Below are 20,175 nucleotides of genomic sequence, written 5' to 3' on the forward strand. Positions count from 1 at the left end.
GGGGGCGCCTGGGGGCGGCGCCAGCCGTACGGCCATCTGGCTGTGCCTAAACTCGCCTCCAAGTTTGGCAAACGCTTCCCGAAGGCACCGGGAGCTGCTGGGGTGAGTTCCCTGGAGCAGCGGGAGCCCCGAGGCCGGCAGCCCGCAGGGAACCCGCGCTCCCGGGGCCCGACCAAAGGCAGCACGGACACCGCTTGGCTTAACAGCAACAAACACGGACGTGCTTCCATGTTATGGAATCATCCAAAGTCCATCTCTAAGATACCGTACACGGAGGAGGATGGTCCTTTGGCACGATGAGCCCAGACTCCCCGTATACCGTGTGCTACATTTTTGTATGAGAACAGCAATTCTGTGCCCAGATACGAAAGGGAAGAAAAGTCACGGGGGGTGAGGGGGAACCCCCAACAACTTTGGCACATCACAAAAATATGAGTCACACAAGGCAGCAAACAGACTGCAACTTCCAGCCCAGAAATACCTCAATATTTGCCTATTATCTATGCTTGGTCAGTCTTCTTGCTTTCTTCAATGAACAGTGGTATTAACTGACATGAACTCTTAATAAGGGGTACTTTATTGTTTTGTTTTCTACAAAAGAATGCAGTTGGCTATTAACTTTGCTCCTGGTAAGTCAGGTATGGATTTCAAACCAAGAAAAAAAACCACCCCACAACCCCCCCACATACTCACAAATACAAAAGAAAAAATGCAAAACCACATTTCTCTACCTCTGTGTCAACTACCCGTGCTGTGCGTTCTCCCTGCCTCCCTCCTGAAAAAAGCGGGCGGGGGAGGGGGGGGACGGACACAAAAACAACAACAAAAAAAAGAAAAAAGAAAAGTTCAATTCAGAAATTTACAGGAAAAGAAATCAAGTTGCATAAATTTGGATCTCAAGCACCAAGCACCTCGTGTGTGAGGGAAATCTTCTGAACTAAAAAGATCCGCAGGGGTGACAAATTGACTACAATAGACCCGGGTGGTGAGATAAAAATCTTCGTGGGTCTTCTGTATAGTGCCCATTATCTCAGGGCATAACTACTGTAGTGTCTGTAAATATACAGAATATACACATGCTGACAAAAAACATTCACACCTCCAGCCTCAAGTGCTTTTTCAGTGAACTCTTCCAACCATTTAGGAAACTACTGCACTCAGAGTATGTTGGCAAAAACACCCTGAAGTTTACCTCAGCTGAAGGACACTTGCATTTTTACTGCACGTCAAACACCACATTTAGAACTCTTTAGCTATGCAGAAAAGCTAATGATACCAGAGCTGAACTCTTCTCCAATACAAAAGGGGCAGCAGCAGCAGCTGCAAAAAAGAACATCACTGTACTTCAGACTATTAAATCGCCAGGCCCGCAAGAGTGACTTGCAGCTTCCTTCTTCCCCTCGGGACCACAAAGACCCATTTCAGGCCCCAGAGAGTCCCTAAGACGCTTTGATTTGCAGCTAACAATGCCATTCCTTAAAGCTGCTCGATGATGTGCAGGACTCTACAGATGAGATATGCTAAAAGATCTTCAGATCTTTGCATGTGCTACTTCTCATGGTGCACTAGATTAAAATCACTAATTCAGACTAATGTACAACAAAAAAAGCCTGAACACTGGAAAAGGTGCTTTCAGCAGCTTGCAAGAGTTGAAGTAGTAAGATAATCCTTTTTTTTTCCTGAAATAATTCAAGCACACCAACTTTTGAATAATGAAAAAAACTTCCAGAGTAACTAGAGTCAGTTCTTTGAAGTAGATTATCATCAACACAGTTGTAATTGCTGTGTCTTCATGCATAAATGCTCAATTTTCAAAATATTTGTATTTGATATGAAGAGCATGATCATACCCCCTCCTCTCAAACAGTAAGCATTATCTATCCAAGCAATCGGAAAACTGCTGAAACATGCAGCATAAAAAAAAAAAAAAAAAAATTAATTTACCATGTAGCATTGGGAGGGGTGCTTCTTTGTATCACAATTGTGCTGTACTTGTCCAGTGCAATTGTAATGACGAATACACACGTAATATTAGCTAGTAATATTTACTAACACAATTAACATTTATCAGTACAAGGAAATAATTGACTTTGTTCACTATCACATGTGTAAGACAGCAGTAACAATATGATCAATAAAACTGAGTAACGCCCCTGCAAATGCTGTTTGTGGACAAATTAGTCCAAAGACTGGTACCTCCATAATGAGTCAATAAATGAATTTGCTCGTGAGTTACTTCCCCACAAATCAAAGGGATAACCATTTCATTTTACCAAAAAGAAAACTGGTTGTCCTACCCTCAGTAACACTGGTGGGAATAAAATCTTAATGTACAATATTTGAAATTTATCACTGTGCTCTACACTGACTGTACAAAAACATTGTTTCTCACAGGGTATTTACTACACAGATTCACCACGTAGGATCAAGCCATAATTCCACCAAGCATATCAAGATTCAACCCACAGTTTATTTTCACCAGAACAGATGAAAAAGGAACCTAAAATGGAAGAATTGAAAAGACTGCACAGAAATGGTGATGTTGCTACCAGTAACTGTGTTTGCAGGAACTACTACCAAATAACTATTCCAAAAGCTCCTGAAGTCCAAAGTAAGTTTTTGTTTTGTGGTTGCAGTTTTTATAATCCCCATTTAAGCCAAGCAACAGCTGCTCTGAAATTTGTTTTCTTAAGAGAATCATGTTACAGTGAAATGAATCATAGATGGATCAGCGATACTGTACTGGGTACAGTTGTTTACTCCATTTTTCCTTGGTGACAAGTCAAGGGTTAATCTTATGAGTCAGCCTGACAAAACAAGTCAGCTGGAGACAGGGCCAATTTTTTAAACTTGATTTCAGACAGACATGCCGTCAGCAGAGGAGCACTGAACTGACATGCACTTTGTAGCCTGAATTGTTTCCACTCATGACCCTGTGCTTTGTGTCAAAAACAAGAAACTGCCTGTTTCTAAAGTATGTAAAGAGATTATGAAAGCTGATGCAGAGCAAAATACTGACCTAATAATAAACCAAGCTACCTGTAGGAGAATTAAAACTAAGAGATTTTGTGAATGAACTACACTTCCCTCAAAACAAACTTTTATGTGACATTTTTGTCCAACTTGTCAGAGCCACAAAGCAAATACAAAATAAGCATATGTAACACACCATTTGAATTTCTAAAAAATAAACGAGTTCTCCAGAGAAATGAAAACCAAACCATATGAAATATAATTATCTGTCTGAATGGATGGGAGCCACTCTCTGGTCAAATGTATTCCACAACAAGACTGAAATATCAAAATACTTTTAAAAGTTATTGATTTTTATCACAGATTATTTCAAATGGGTCTATGCAAACATGACAAATAACAAAAAATTGTAAAATTAAATACGTGCAACTAGAAATTAAAGTTCCTTTTTCACCAAGAAAAACAACTGTGATGTGTAAACCAAATCATCACAAATTTCGTCACAGAGATTTGGCTTCAGTTGGTAAAAGTCCAAGCCTGCTTTTGATAGGGACACCAATTCTATTATTCTTACTAATTTCCACTTAGTTTCTTAGGGCTATGTTAACCCACTACCTTTTGAAACAAGGCGAAGGCAACCGCCCTAGAAGTCTCTCGTTCCTCCCCACCCTGTCCACGGTTGTAACTTATTATCAATTTCAACCACATTTGAGGGAGGAACAGAAGTTTCACATCTGATAAAGTTCTACCAGTTCCAAGAAAACTGGAACCTGAACAGGAGAGACAGCTGCAACTGATGACCCACTGAAATACAGGCAAAGAATAGGGAATAGAGAAGAAAAACAAACTCCAAAAATTATATCCATACTGAACAACCTACTGCTAATTAAAATATACAAAGTAACTTCAAGCTGATTATCTTGCAACAACTCAGAAAAAAAAAAAAAGTAGGTGTCTTAGAACTCCCAATTTAACTTATTTTAAAACCAAACATTTATGAGTATTAACTACAGCAAGGCCAGAGCTAGGATCATCAATACAGGATGCACTGAACATCATGCATAATAGACTTGTTAGAACAGAGAGGATTTCAAGGCATAAGAAACAAACCTGCCTGCTTTAAGGGGAAAGCACATTGCTTATTATGCCATCCTTTATTTCATTAATTAGCTAAGTAAAAGTTAAGTTTCTTTAAAATCCTGGAAGTACAGCCTTCTGTTGTTAACCAGCCACTAAGTATGCTGTGCAGCAGAGACAGGGCAGCCTAACTGAATGGAAGACAGTACTAATAAGCCAGTGTACTAAATTTGACAGGCAAAACCCCCACAGTACCCGAAGGAAAATGTTTTAAGCAAACTAGTTTACTCATCTACGCACAAGCTAAAATAGCTTGGTAGTTTTCCTGTTCAACAGGTTTGTTTTTAACTTCATATTTAACAAGAAGGGACAGAGAACAGACAGATACTAATGAAATTGATATTAATTGCTAAGCAGTACCTTTACCTAGGAATATTACAAGGGTTTGGGGGGACTGGAGGTGGTTGTTGGTTTTTTTGTTGTTGATCAGGTTTTGTTTGTAAAAAGCTTCAGTAACCTATGAGAGATATGGGTAAAAAATAAAGTTTCTTATTAATAAAACCTAACCCTGGAAACTACAGCTAGGAAGTTTCTCTCTCAGTAGTTTTCAAAATAATATTGAATTTCAAATGTTTCAGTTTTTACAGAAATACTCTGCTAGAATGAAAAGGATGAGGAAAAATGTGCTGTATATCATACGTTTTTGAATCAAACACAAAACAATTTGCAGAGGTTTTAAGACTTGTTTCAAAGTCTTTCAAATACAACTTCAGTAAAGTATTGCTCAAGTTCAGGAAGCTTTATGATTTTGCTGAAAATATTAAGCACTTGAGGTTTGAAAGTCTCTATATGAAGGTCTTGACTACCTGTATCTGCATTAAAAAGCAAATAAACATGTTTATTATCCTGAGGCGATAAATTATCCCATCAGAAGCCAGATGATCAACATCCCAAAATGTGCTAAAACCCTACCCAATCTAAAAATGCTTACAGACCCTTTAAAGAATTTTAAAACCTGAAATTAATTAGCACAGCTGTGGTACTGAAACTTGCCAAAGACTACCTGAACTACAAACCTTTTCACTTCAGCTCAATATGGGCAAGATGATGTATTAGAAAATGAAAAAAGTGATTAAGGGGTCCCTCTGCTGGTCCAGCCTTCGTAGCATTTAACTGTTATTTCATTACTGAAGTACAGTGCTTTTTTCACCTTCTCCCCTTGCCAGAATCATGCAGCTCCACCTGCACTTGTGTGATCTCCCTGTAGGTGGCTCCATAGTCAAAACCTGAGCCCAGCCTAAAACATCAATAAGACGCACACTTCGAATTTATTAAAGAATTCAGGGTCAGAGAAGCTTTAGAACATTGCATGTCAAAATGCACAGAGCTACTCGCACCTCAGCATGTATTTCCTTGCATCTCTCCCTTTCTTCTGTACTCGAGCTTGCTGCCTGCAAAAACTCTGTTTGAAAAGAAGCCAAGTGAGCTATCAAAAGCCAAATGATCAATCCTTCTGTCATCCACACTTAGGAATCTGCCTACTGCTTCCCTACAGAAAGAAAAAACGCTTTAACAACTAATCCTAGCTATCATTGCAAGTGGTATGAAATCCCATAACTAAATCTCCAAGACTGCAGAGCTTGCTTCTTTGTAAGTCTTGACATCACAAGAAATTGTGGCACTAACACAAGAGATAATTTAATTCAATTTCCTCCCTTCAGCGTGTAAATACACATCTTCACCTGAAATTTCATTTCAGGATTATGCGGTGCTTTAATTACAGTACCATTATTTCAAAAAAGCAAGCGTTTTTGTATTGCCCATTTCCAACAAGCTGCAGTCACAGGCAAAGCAAACCACTCAATATTTGGGCTGAGCGAGCAACTGAAAGGAAACATCTCAGTTCAACAGCATGTGAAAGTCCAGCAGCTAGTAGGCAACGTTGCTCACTACTTTTCCAGCTTACTACAGGGAGTCTAGAAGCCTTCCCACCAAAACCACAAGTATTATCAAGCAAAAGACCTTAAGAAACAGTCTTCAAAAAAGCTTTTATCCTTATCTTTGTTACAAAACACCACACTAATTTATAATAATGGACACATTACTCTTTGAGGTAAAGCAGAAGTAGCAGCAATTCCAAATAACTTCTCCTTAAATTACACAAGCTGCAATTCAGTCATGTTATTTTTTGAGATAACAGTTTCAGAACTATGCACAGAATTAAGGTTCTTTTATGCTGATCTACACTTTAAGAGTATGGTAATTTTGATACTTTGGGAAAATTCCTAAAATCAAGTATGTGCAGTGAATCCAAATGCAAATAATTTGACAATATTATTATATATCCCTCACATATGTCTATGCAGCATTTTCACAGAGAAGATCCCTCAATTAAGCCACTTCACAATAGTTTACCAGTCAGATGACAGAATAGTTAAGACTGACATTAAGAAAAAAAATTGTATTAAGAGAGGGTTTTATAAGTACCTTCACCCTAATCCAGTGAGAACTTGATCTGAACTCCCACAGCAGGACTTTGCAATAGACTGCTTAGTTGTTTAATGACAGCTAAATGTCCTCCTATGGCAAAGGGCAGCAGGATGCTATAATGTGAGGTTACTACTGTTTTCAGATAGATTTCATATAAAGGCCATGTCTTTTCCTGAATGAATACAAAATCTCAAGCACTTTTGCTTGGTTTGTGACACAATTTAGGTTGTTTTATATACTTGCTTTTTGTTCAAGCTCATAGATGAACATGGTACTCAAAGAGTATAGAGCAAGTCCCTAAAAACTTTATCCTTTGAAACCGGTGACCAAAGAATGAGCATAAAGCAGAAGGGAAGATGGAAGACTGAGTCATGAGGACGAAACAGCATGTTCTCTGCTACATTATCCATAATGATTTATTTGCTCAGTTCTGAAATTGCCTTCTAAAACATGGTACAGCACCAGAAGCAAGGATCAAGCAAGGATCAGTCGAGTCACTGCTGTCTTTGGGAGTATTCACAGGACTGGATCCTTTCCACTCCACCATTTCAAATAATCTCCTTTCACCCTTTGGAAGGGGTGGAGGAAAGAGGGAGCACAGAAAGGAGTAAGATCTATAATTTTTATTCTAGTACCACTGGTAATAAATAAATCTTTGAGACAGTTCCTGTAATTTATTTCTCAAGCTCAGTCTTAAGAGACTCACATAATGACAAAGAGAGAAGTGCCCAAAATGTTTGGGAGATAGTTCTATGCACACAAACCAAGTTTTCTCTAGTTTTGCTTCATAAAGAATTATTGGAATACACTAGCACCCATGGACTATATGCACACTACGGAGGTAATATGAGAAAACTCTATGATCAAGCTATAAATTGTCTTTAATGTATTGAAAAACATGAGTTTTGAGTCTGGGTTAGAAAGAGATCTCTGGCAGAAAATACTAATTTGAAAATACCATACTCAATAAGTGGCAATTTAAAGTTTAGTATTAGTCTGAGGTACTGTGTCAAATCTACAATATTCAAAATAGTTATTAGAAATGGCATTACACAGAAAATAATCACTTCTTTTTCCTTTTATGTCACAGCTGATTTCTGTAGCAAAAATCAGACATGATGTATTCCAGGTTATTTCTCTGATACAAAACTAATTAAATGGCAATAGAATTATGATAGATATTCACACTATTTTTCTTAGAATTCTGACCTCATGATAGTTACTGATTATGGTACTAATAATAAATATTAATTTGAATTATATTCTCACTATAAATGTAAATAGTATGTTTCTGCTCACAGCACATCCATAATTAGATGGCAATCTCCCCGTGCATTTCCAGGGAGCCTTACTTCTCTTTCTTCTCCCCCTGCAGACTGAACTGCTCTTTGAAAACCCTGACCCTCTGCTCTTCCCAACTCAGCCCCGCCAATTACTTACTAGTTTCAACTCTCATGATGTTTCTTGGCTTACTTAAGCTAACTCTTATAATCAGAAAAATTCTGAGAAATGGAACAGTTCTGAATCTCTGAGGGTAATGTAAATCAACGAACAGTATTTCCCCCCCTCGCTATAATACAAACAGCACATCATAATGTTTCTGTCCACTCTAAACCTGCCTTGAGCTTACAGTGAGAAAAAATAAACCACTGATTTTTAAGTTTCTATCCTCCCCAGAAGGCTTTAAATTTAGTAGCTGTAGCTTAACATAAAAGCTTGCATGTCAACATCCAAAATGTTTTGGGCAATGACTCACCACTTAGCAACTTACTACAGGGAAACTTAAAAATGCATTTGCCTGGTGCATTTATTTTTTACAGTCAAAGGACAAGTTCAGATTGAGCTGCGTTTCTGAAAATAACTGAAGAACTCATTATACTTTTCTCTGTAATTATTTTTACTTTAGGCCCTGATAAGAACACATGAAGGAAGATAAACCTCAAAGCAAGTAATTGCATAAAATACCATGCAAATAAAAAAAAAGTAGAGGAAGATTAAAAAAAATAATTTCTTAAAAGACTGTTACTAAATTCAAGTTATCTAGTAAATTAAATTAATGTTGAGTATCCACTGACATAGTAGCTCTATACTAACACAAGCATTGCAGAAACCAATCTTTTAGAAACTGGAAAATTAGTCAAATAAAGATTTTTATAGTAACACTAAGTACCATCTCTCTTCTGACTTTCCATATTACAATTAATATTTTCTGCACAACACATTAACTGAATAATTTTTTCTTTCCCACAAAACATTCTGACTTCTTACCAAGGTATATTTAAAATATAAGCAATATTTACATAATTATCTACTCAATTTAAATTTCCTATGGTGCTCAGTGAAATTTAGTTTGGTGTCATCTTCCAAACACATAGTATTTAGTCTAACTTTTTAAAATGTCATTTTACCTTAAGGCTTTATTCAGCACTGAAAGCACCGAAACACAGAGAAACGGTACTTAAAAAGTGCAGCAGTGCAATCATTGATTATTCACAGTAACTGCACTTCACTGCACAGATAGGTACAGTGTTAATACAAATAAAATTTATCAGCATTTTGTTGTCTCTTCCTCACAGAAGAAGAATTAAATTAAAACCATTTGAAAAATACTGCTTCTTAAAATTAAAGCCTGGTAAGAGAAATGAGAGAAATTTTTCATTTGCTAAAACGATCTCTACCTGGCTGACACTACTAAATATTAAACGTGTAATGTAAGCTTTATTACTCACCTAGAATTACAGTAATAAATTACATGAAAATTGCACTGCTATGTGTTTTAGCTTCTCTGACATTTTAAATATATTTTTGTTAATCTAGCAGAAATCATCTGCTAGACTGTAAAGCCACCCCACATAACACGCAACTGTTAAAATGTAAATTGCCAAACTATTTTAAGCTGCTGCTGAAGGGGTAAAAAAAAAAAATAAGGGAGGGGGGAGACTGGGGGAAGGGAGAAGAATATTCCTGGCCTCGGGAATAATGATTTGAGGCATTGTGTTCATTTTGTTTATCAAGCAGCTATTCAGCCTCTAGTGGGGCCCAAGTGCTTATGCAAGCAAAAGCTTTTAAGAGTGCCTGCAGCTGCAGTCCTGGCTTCCAGGTAGGCTGCAGGTTCAGAGCACAGCTGCCCCAGGCTAGCTGCACTATCGCAGCTCCATCTGGAAGTACGGCTAAAATAGGATTTCAGATCCTGGTTTCTGTATATATCACCGCGAGCAGGGGGAGGGAGACGGGGAAGAGAGGGAGGAAAGAACAGGGGAGATGCAAGGGCTAGAAGACACCATCCATACTTCAGACTTAATATGAAATAAAAAGATCAGACCCATTTTGCTCCACAATATTCCTGTTGCCAGTGCAGTATGTTCTATTCAGCCTCTCCGGCTCTGAGTTATGACTCATCCCAGTGCACCTGCGCCCATGTGTTAAGTACTGCCAAATAAAAGCCCAACATCCATTTACACAACAAAGAGATGTACCCCGCAAGGCAGCGCAGCTTCCCCCTCCCCTCCTGTTTGTTCTGAGCAGGGGAAAAAAAAAATTAAAAAAATCATTCTGTCCTTCACTTCACTGGGGACTTTTCACTTCACGTGGATTTTAAAATGCAGATTCATTTATAAACAATTTTCTTCCTTTTAAGAATAAAGGATATTTAATACCAGAAAACACCCCAATAGCATTAGATTATCACAGCCATTAATGATTTTTCCACCAAAACCCTTCCAACCTTTTTCATCAAAGCCCTTTATTCTCGAAGGATAAATTTTCAAGCAAAGAGGGATCAACAAACTAGTTGCTTGAAAGCTTTCCTGATGCTAGGCTGAAGTTAGGAAAGGCTTAATGAAGGCTTTAAAATCCACCAGGGCTTCACAATGAACATCTGACTCGGTGATTTATGCATATTAATAACCTCAGTCCTACTGAGGCAAGCTGAGCTGTACATGTCCTCCGAATCTTAATGTCTTCAGCTCCACTGGGATTATTACAAATGTAAATTTCTAAGATTCTCAGCTATTAATCTCTGTCTGTCCTCCTGTTCAGCAACATAATGACTAATTAAACATCAAAAGACCTGTACAGGAGATCTTCTTTGACAGCTCCTGGCCCAGCTCTCTTCCCAAGGGAGGAATTCAAATGACAGGGACAAGTGGGTAGGAGCATATGAGCAAGCTACAAATCACTGCTATGAAATCTAAAAATTCCACATCAATTGTGTATTTAGTCCTTCAGAACCACTCCCAATTACCTAGCTTAGCTGTTCATGTCCAGCACATAGATTTCCTCATGCTAAGGTTAAGCAATTTGCATGTATATCAGGTAAAGAGAGCACAATTTGAGCTTCATTAGTTTACTATAAGTAAAAAACGTGGTACTTACAGAAGAAGGCAAACCAGGGGGCACCTTTCTTACTTTCTTTGTCTGTAGAGGATCTGTACACAGAAAAATAATGTTCCATCAAGTATCTATGTTACAGATGAAAAACAACAGCTATGCTATATAGTTTTTTATTTCCACAATGGATTTCACGTTTTCCCATTTATTGCATTTTTTTATTTTGTGCCAATGAAGTTTGTCCTTTACATCAATAAGAGTATGCTTCAATATAGAACATACTGATGTTCTTCCCCAGAATAAAGCTTTGCTAATTAATTACTTTCAATTCTTTCCACAAGGAAAGCAGCTATTCTTAAGAACACTAACACTGAAGGTTCACTGATGCCCTTTACACACTTACTATGAAACCAAGTAAGATTTTGAGATACATAAGGAAGAAAAATGGGGCTGAATGCAGGATAAATGTTTTCAGTTCTACACTTCAGAGTGAAAATAGAACTATCAAAAAGGTACTGATGACATGTTAAAGTAATACTAACATGATGTAAATTTCTATAGCTTTTAAACTACAGGTTTGTAAATAAAGATTGTAAATCAACAGCAACTCTAATGACCTAACTACTTTTCTTAATAAAGGCGATACAATTCAAATTTGCATATAATAGTAAAGTTGGAAGTATGATACCTGCTTCCTTTTACTAATAATTACTGTGACATCACAAAGATAGTGAGCAATTTCACTACCTACATCAAGAATCTGAGCCAGTTTAGTCAGCTGCTAATAAAATGAATCTGAACAGTATGCATGAAAATTAGAAGTTAACTGGTGTTCTGAAGACAAGCATCTGACAAGATTACCAGTTCTACCATTGACTGATTGAGTCTTCAATTAAAATACACAATTCCTATTTTTCTATTTTCATTCAGAACACTTAATCACAATTTTATGATATGAGAAGATAAAGGTGAGATAATATCTGCTGGATATCTTCTGATCATCATTAAAAAAAATTAAATATAATTCAGACATACTGTCTCAAGCCATTGGAAATATGGCTTGAGATAGAAGTGTTCTTCCTTTTCCTGGCATTTTTGCAAAAACATTCCCACAAGATGTAACCACCACCTGCCACGTCCCAGGTTACAGTCCCCCAGATTCAGCCATAACAGAATGAGGAGTATCATCCTGTTACCAGTTTGAACAGGCTTAAACCTCTTGAACTTCTCTTTCAAATAGAAAAAATATATAGGAGTACTGCTTGGAAAACACCACACATAGCTTCAATTTGTTTAATTTAGTAATATCTGGAACTTAACAAACTTTATTTAGTTTGCACAACAAAATATAACAGATTCAAGAATATAACAGAAATGAGACAATCTTGTTTGGTTTTACTCAATGACTGCTTCACACCATAAACTTTCTGCCCATGTTGGTAGCACCCTCTGTCCAGCACTCAGAGTCATGCTCTAACAGCCCCCTTGTTACTCGAAACCATAGCTGGTTACTGTTATAGTAGTATCTCACTAAAACAAGTTCAGTGGGGCTAACACTTAAAAATGCTAGCAATAATAATTTAAAACCCAACTCTTTTCTATTAAAGTTCAAACACAGAAGCAAACAACTCCACAGAACCTTCCTCAGACTGTTCCTCTTCTGAAACAGATCTGAAGAACTTGTGTTTGATTCTTATAAGGAAATAACCCTTTAAAGAAAGACAACCCTAGATTAAACAGCAGTTGTCTTGACAACAAGCTTAAAAGTTATTAAACAATGATATTTTAAAATAAACACATACACACAAAAGTATATAGGTAGAGTTCCAAAGTTGTATTTCTATGATTAATAATTTAAAAAACAACTTAAAACATGTTCATTACTATTTTAATGCCCAACAAGTTTGCAGTTGTAGTTAATACTAAAGTTATTACAAGTAACAACTTACATTTGATGAAATCTTGTTTTGGGTAAAGGATGGTTTAAGTTAAATGGTTCCAACAAACAAGTTTTTATTATGGCAGAGAAGTGCTATACAGAATGAGAAGCATTAAAAAGCCAAGCATATAACTAGAGTAATCCTAGTGACATAACACGCTAACCCTGCAATACGATCTTTTTTAAACTAGAATATCAGGTTAGTGTCTCTCTTTTTGTACCAAAATATTTTTTTAAAAACACGCACAACCAATTACCCAGAATAGCTTATAGCAGAAACTATAGAACAGCTGGCTCATTCTTGATTCCCTAATTCAATAGAAAGTCTTCAGAGCTGTGAAATATTAGCACTAAGATGAAGCAGGAAAATTGTACTTATCTCTAAGTATATCCAGAATAAAATACTAATACTATCATAAGATTATAACTATTTTAAACAAGGTCCTGCCTGCTTATTTTGCAAGGTTGTTTGATTTTAGCATAAAATACTAGTGTCCAATTGCTAAGACCTTTAAAAGGCATGTTGAACCAATTACAATGAACTATATATTGCCCTGAATAAAGTTACTTTTAGCATATAAAAGGATAATTGTTTCCCCTTTGTGTCTTTCCCTTACTAAATAATGGTAATGACCTCAAGGTCAGGCATTTCCAGGAGTTAATGATGGCATGGGTTAAGGGCACTCAGCTGGTCATCAGCTCCTATCCATCTGTCATTATTGCTTTTGCAATTAAGGATTTTATTGGAGTTTCTTGTTTGTTTTATAAGCAACACTGGCCAGTGTTGAATCCAAACTAGAGCTTCAAAGAAAATGTTAAGAGTTCCAGTTTATCTCTTTATAGCAGTTTGCTGTAATTTGAATTGTCCAGTACAGAGCAATCTCCAGAATATAAAATGAACTGTCAAAAGCAACTAATAAAGTCTGCAGAAATGCATCACAAACAAAAGTTTTAAAGCTGTCTACATTACTCACCAAGAGCTGGTGAGTCATGAAGTGGTCTTCGGCGTTGATTTGTGCCAGAAAATGGGTAGTAGGGTGTTCCAGGTTTTCCTGAGGATGACAGCTGACCTGGACTTCCAAGCCCCATATCTGAACGAAGCAGACTAGACTGCAAAATACAAACAGAAAAGTAAAATTAAGCTCTGTAATAACTCAGTTTTTTATTTACCAGGCTATCAAACTATTAATCAAACATACTGCTCTTTTGAGTTTATCACAATTTCTTGGGTTTCCAGTGAAGGTCCTAGAGTTCCACAAACATGTTGACTTTTTAAAATTACTATTAAAAAAATACGCTATAGCATAATTTGGAAAAGGCACAGCAAGTTTGGCTGCGAGCCTCCAAAAAAAAGAAAAAGTACACATTTCAGTTTAAAACATCTGAAAAAAATCAATTCATACTTAAATTCTAAACAAAAATAATACTTTATTCAGTTTGCAATGTAACACCTCTTCTATTATACCATATATACATAAATGATAAAAACTGCTAGGAGTTTATAGTGTGACATTGGGTTTTAGCACATACTTTGAAATCCAGACTTATATTACATTCATAAAAACATGGAATAATTGTCCAAAAAAATCAAATGCAGACAAGAGATAAAATATTAGATTACTGCACAGGACATAAAAATTATGACATTTTTAAGGCTTCAAACCACCAATGTAGTTGAACCCTACCCTTTCTATGCAGTAAATACAAAATTATTCTTAAGACTTAATGAGCACACTACATATTGTTTGGCCTCACGCTGTTTGGATTTCTTCTGTGAAACTGAAATGAATGTTGGTGATTTACGGTAACAGTTTTTGCATGGTTGATACTTTGCTTAGCCTTGTTTTAGTCTAAAAATCCCCATACTTGTAATGAAACCCACAGAACAGTTTGCACAGAATACAACTAGCAAGCAGTAAAAACGCATTCACTGTCTCATCGCTCCTGGCTGTTGCATCCAGCTTTCCTCATGTAGCAGCCTCCATTCCATTGTGAACATCAATAAACATACTTTGCTTTTAGTATCTGCAAAACCAGGCAGTGTTTTAAAGGTCACCATGGAACCAGCAGCCTTCAGAAACAAGTTATTTGATGTCTACATACTTGTAGTGCAGTCTCCCCACTCCAAAGGAGGCGAGGCAGGGCTGCCCAAGGGCAGGACAGCAGTTGTGTTTTGCCCACATCCAGACCCGCTCCCTTCCATCATCAGAGGATGCCAGGACAAACTGCTGACTAGGGTAACTTTTACCCCAAAACAAACTCGAGGTACTACAGAGTTGAAGTTTCTCCTTTGACCCCACTGCTCCCAAGCCAGATTTCCTCCTCCTCAAGCTGCTCTTGAGGATGAAGGCCACATGTTTCCGTGGTCCCAGAGGCCGCCAAACGTGCTGGCAGGATGGAGGTAGCAGGAACCACTCTGGCACTGCTGCCTTCCAGGGCTATGTCAGCCCACCACAATACGTGCACAATGCACCACTGCTCCTGGCTCTCCTCACCTTCCTTTCTGAGGTGCAAGTGCCCTCCTTCATACATAAAAATGTATTTTCCAGGTTACATTATATTGTTCAAGCTAGTTCTTGGGGTGTCATGACTTGTGGAAGGTGAAGCTATCTTGGCTCTCAGTGAAAGCACCAAACCCCTTCTAACTGGTACTGCACCGGGATTGCAGAAAACCCAGAGTTCATGTAAAATTACACACTACAAATAAAACAAGCAACAACCCCAAGTGCATTTCTCCAGGTAAGTGATTTTGCATAGTAACACTGCTGAAATTTCTTTCTTTTCCTTGTCTGGTGGCTAATTTGAGCATGAAAATCTTTATCTTTTAATTGAAAAGAGGGGGATGTGAAAGTCACCCCATCACAAACTGAAGGAAGAACCAGAAGTGTTAACTATGTCTTACAAATCTATCACACAGTTTGAAGAACAAAGTTCATAATGATTAAAAATGTTAAGGCGTAAGAATAAAAAGTTTCCCCTCAACTAAGTTTCTTCATTCTTACTCTTACAATAAAATAAATAGTCTTTACATCAAAAATGTGTGAAATGTATTGAAATAAGAGAGCCTTATAAGGAGTGAGGTGATCTTTGAAAAAAGTGCACAGAAAATAATTGGGGGGGTGGAACCTGCTTGTAGACTGTTTCAAGATTTGCTAATTTTGCCTTTGACAAACAGTTGATTGTTTTGCAGAAACACTATGACTATCAGAATACCTGGCTTACATAGCATATGTCCAAATTTAGCAAAGTTCCTATTCTAATAATCTATTAAGAGTTTGACTGAACACTGCAGGAAACCTGGGCAATGTTTTGTGAAAAGCTGTTCCTCCAAAGCAACACTGTCCAAAAACTGATACCAGTTCTGCGCTTGACCCCAGACTTGACCTTCAGCCCAAGAATACCCAAGGCTGAAAGAAAAATTCTTCACAGAGCCTGTGGGGAAGGGAAGAAAGTAGCCAAAGCAAGATCCCACTCACAGAATTCCAAAACCTCTGAGGCTGGTGTGGAACCTCTGGAGGTCATCTAGTCCAGCCCCTGCTCAGTCAAAGCAGCTATCAAACACTATTAGGAACTATGTCTCATTCACCTTAAGGACAATCCCTCCTGCTCCCCCACAGCTTCTCCTGATCACTGGCACTGATTTTGGAAACGCAACGCGGTGCATACAGATGACCCCATTAAAAGGACTAGGAGGGTACTTGGTTTCTCTTTTCCTCTATTCATTAAGGAGCGGGGGGAGGAAGTGACCAAAAAAAAAAAAAGACTAAAAAACTTCAAATTTTCAAACTTTCAAAACAACCAAATTCACTTCTGCCAAGCCATTCCAAAAGGCATGTGTGTGTACCTTTTCCAGACTTAACCTCCAACCTCTCCCTCCTGACATTTGCCTCCCTTGCTTTTGTCCTAAGCATCCCAGTTCTTGACAGTTTCATCGGACCCTGAATTTCAAATCAGTATGACTACTAAAACAACACAATGTATAAGTAAGATAACACATACCCAGTAAATCTCAAGCTTTGCAACACACTCTAAAGAAGTTTGCTGATCTATATTGTTTGGGTAATAATTTTTAATTATAATTTAAAAAAAATACAAACCTACAAAACCAACAAAACCAAAAAACACAACCCTCTTCTACCATTCCCACAATCATCTGAGGCATCTGTTTAAAATTTTATAATTGTTCCTCAGTCTTCCAAGAGAAAATAAAAACAGATGTCATTAGTTCAGCTTATTGATTCTTCTGCCTGTCTGAACCAATTGAGAAGCAATATTGATTAGGACTGATCCTTTCCTAAGGGCATCTGATAAAGAAAGAAATACAGAAATACCACTGAGGATAACAAAAAAGCTTTGTATTATCATCACCAGGCTTCTCCTGACTGAGTGCCCAAGGTCCCTGCGCAGAAGCGGATCCCTCACACACGCAGTTTGCAGCGCTCTCCACAGAGAAGGTTCCTGTTCACTCTGAACCTCATCTGCCAAGCACAGATCCAATTACTAAAGAATAATCAATGACTGGTTATTCTCCTGGATGCTGTTGAGTCCTGTCTGCATCACTGTTATAAATAAACAGGCATCACCGTTAAAAATTTGCCTCTTTGAATTTTATAAGGCATACTTTCAGCTTCAAAATAAACAAGAGTTTATTTAAAGCATTATTTTCCTTAAGGATGTGTGTTCAATAGCCAATCAAAAAAAAGAAAAAAGTAAGAAAGACTTTTATTACTATCAACTAAGAGCACAACAAACCCGATTCTTAAGAGAACAGAGAACAAGTAGTGAATACGACTGTTTTACTTTTCAAATGTATCCCTTTCAGCAAAACCAAGAAACAGTTCTAACAGCCTTGGGGGAAAGAGCATGGTCTGACCAAAAAAATAAAGGCTTTTACTGGGCCACCATATAGAAAAATGCTTTAAAAAGTGAATTGCAAGGGAGTAATCTATTCAAACATTGCAAGTGTGACACAGAGAAAAGAACCAGATCTACATATGGGGGAGTGTGTATTTATGCACCTTTGTCACAGAACACAAGTAACTTGGTATTAGAGCTACACATTGTCCACACACAGCCAGCTTCCATTCCAACTAACAAGCTAATCAACCATAAGCTTATACCAAAATGGTATGCCCGAGATAAAAATCTCTTTGTTCAACACATATTAAAATGTTTTTTAATTGAGTCTTTCAAAGAATTTGAGCACAAAAGTAAGAAAGAGCTGACTACTTTGGAAGTTCTCTTTTTCAGCTCAACTCTATGAATGTTTAGAATCCAAAAGATACAATTTCATGCCAAAACACCGCTCTGCCTTCAATGAACTTCTAGGACATCAGCCAGCTGAATTCTAATATGTTGGTAAACAGTTATTTGATTTTCTTACTTTGATATAGAAAAAGAAATGTGGACAACTAAAGGCCCACAGATGTCCTTATAAAATATTCCTTGCAGTATTCCAGCATTTAGCCTATATATATTTAGGACAGACAAGCTACCCGGCAAAACATATAAACGTTTTTAACAAACATTCCATGCACTAACTAATATATACAAGGTTTTCCCTTTTCAAAAAATTATATTAGCTTCATGCTTCTCGGTCTAAATCTCATTCATATTCATTTTTAAAATGCAAACCTATCAGCAAATAATTTAAGAACTCAGATTTCCTAGTGTAGCCTTAGCCAAACTACGCAACAGTCCTATCCAAATACAACTGTGTGCCTTTACATTATTCATTATTTTCTATCAAAAGAATAATATAGTTGAAAATAAAAGCATTAGCCTATTATATACAACTGATTATGACAGGGACATTGTGCTGGCATAATAAGGCAGGCTGCTTTGGCAGTGAAATGAGAGTTACAACTTACCAACTGCAAACTTAGATGTTGAAGATGCCCTCCCCCCCAAATAAATTACTCAATTAGATTTTGGTTTTTTCTAGCTTGTTTTGGCTTTGGTTTTGGATTTTTTTTTCCTATTAGCTTCCTTTTCCAAGAACTTCTACTTCAAGTCCCAGTAGTCAGGCTGTCCCTAGTTAAGGCAGAAAAAATGCCTGAAGTTCTTTTTTAAAAAGTACTTAAGTGTTCAGTTAAAAATTGGGAGTTTAGATACATTATTTTGCCAAATTAAAGTAACACAACAGCATTCATCTCAATCAAATCCCTCCATTATCCTGACACTTGGTTGTAGACAAACCCACTTGGCACTTCTCAATTTCTTGGAATTACACAGAGCAGACAGTAAGTGCATTCCTTGCATTACTGTAAATTTGAAATGCTGCACTGGGTAGAGCAAAAAATTTTCACATACATGTGAGCCATCCAGATGACTTAAAGCATTTATATGATGTGTCTTAATATTTTGTACACCTTGCCGTATAGATAAACGTGACAATTTGCATGCACTACTTCAAAAAAATGTAAGAAAACTGAGAAGTCAAACTACGCTAAACTTGCAAAATCTCCCAGATAGGTAATATACATTGTTACCGTGACTGTAAAGGGAAACCTAGCACAAATTTAAAACATTACCAAATAATTCTGTGAGATACTAATACAGAGGTTTGGATTGCAAAAAGACCATTCACCCAAGTTCCAAGTCATGTAGCATAAGCCAAAAATATAACCAAGATATAAGGAATTGAATTTTACTCAAGTCTCCAGTCTTTGGAAACTGTAATGACTTTGCACTCCAAAATAGGAGTTGAATTTGGAAAAACACTGGCATATGATGTAAATTCATTTAAAATTTAAATTTTAGAGATATGTTTGCAATTATCAGCATGTTGTTAAAGAATCTCATCCTGAGAATATCATCAAATAGTAATGTGAAATACAGCATTACCATTTTGAGAACAAAGGGACCCTGAATGAGTAATCAATAGCAACTGGCAGAAAATGAGGGATTAATTATGCTCCTCTCTAGTGTTTTGTCTCAAGCAAGGTTTCATTAAATATATTGTGCTAACCTGTACATCTTTAAACCATTACCAATAGATTTGATCAGATATGTTTCTGGTCTGTTTCAAGGAGGAGGAATGTATCAGAATTAAAAAAAACAACAACAAACCACAAAACAAAAAAACAAAACCAAAACAACATTGAAAGTGTTATATGATAACTTGAGCATTTTTTCTTGACCAATTTAAAGGAAATCAGGGGTTGCTAATAAAACATCTCAGGAGAGGATCCTCTAACAACATGCTGATAATTGCAAACATATTCCTCGTTTTAAAAAAAATACTCAGATCTTACAATCTCAATGTAGTCTCTTAAAAATTTAATTATCATCTCCTATACCTAAAGTGTCATGCAGGTTTGAGAAGATAATGACAGTCATCCATCAACTGCATCCTGCCAGTGTAA

The 20,175-nt window shown here is 37.0% G+C and overlaps 1 protein-coding gene across 1 annotated transcript in view; it reads right to left on the reverse strand.

The window, feature by feature from the left end:
- The window catches only part of TCF12 (transcription factor 12), a 160,089-nt gene that overhangs the window by 40,923 nt on the left and 98,991 nt on the right, over window positions 1-20,175 (reverse strand). Inside the window, exons 6-7 of the mRNA XM_009994419.1 lie at window positions 13,783-13,918; window positions 10,915-10,967 (exon numbers count right to left, since the gene is read on the reverse strand). Coding sequence (XP_009992721.1) covers window positions 10,915-10,967; window positions 13,783-13,918 — 189 coding nt within the window. The remainder of the gene's footprint in view (window positions 1-10,914; window positions 10,968-13,782; window positions 13,919-20,175) is intronic.

The sequence above is a fragment of the Chaetura pelagica genome, unplaced genomic scaffold (assembly GCF_000747805.2).
Source record: "Chaetura pelagica isolate M959 unplaced genomic scaffold, ChaPel_1.0 scaffold222, whole genome shotgun sequence".
NCBI lineage: Eukaryota > Metazoa > Chordata > Aves > Apodiformes > Apodidae > Chaetura > Chaetura pelagica.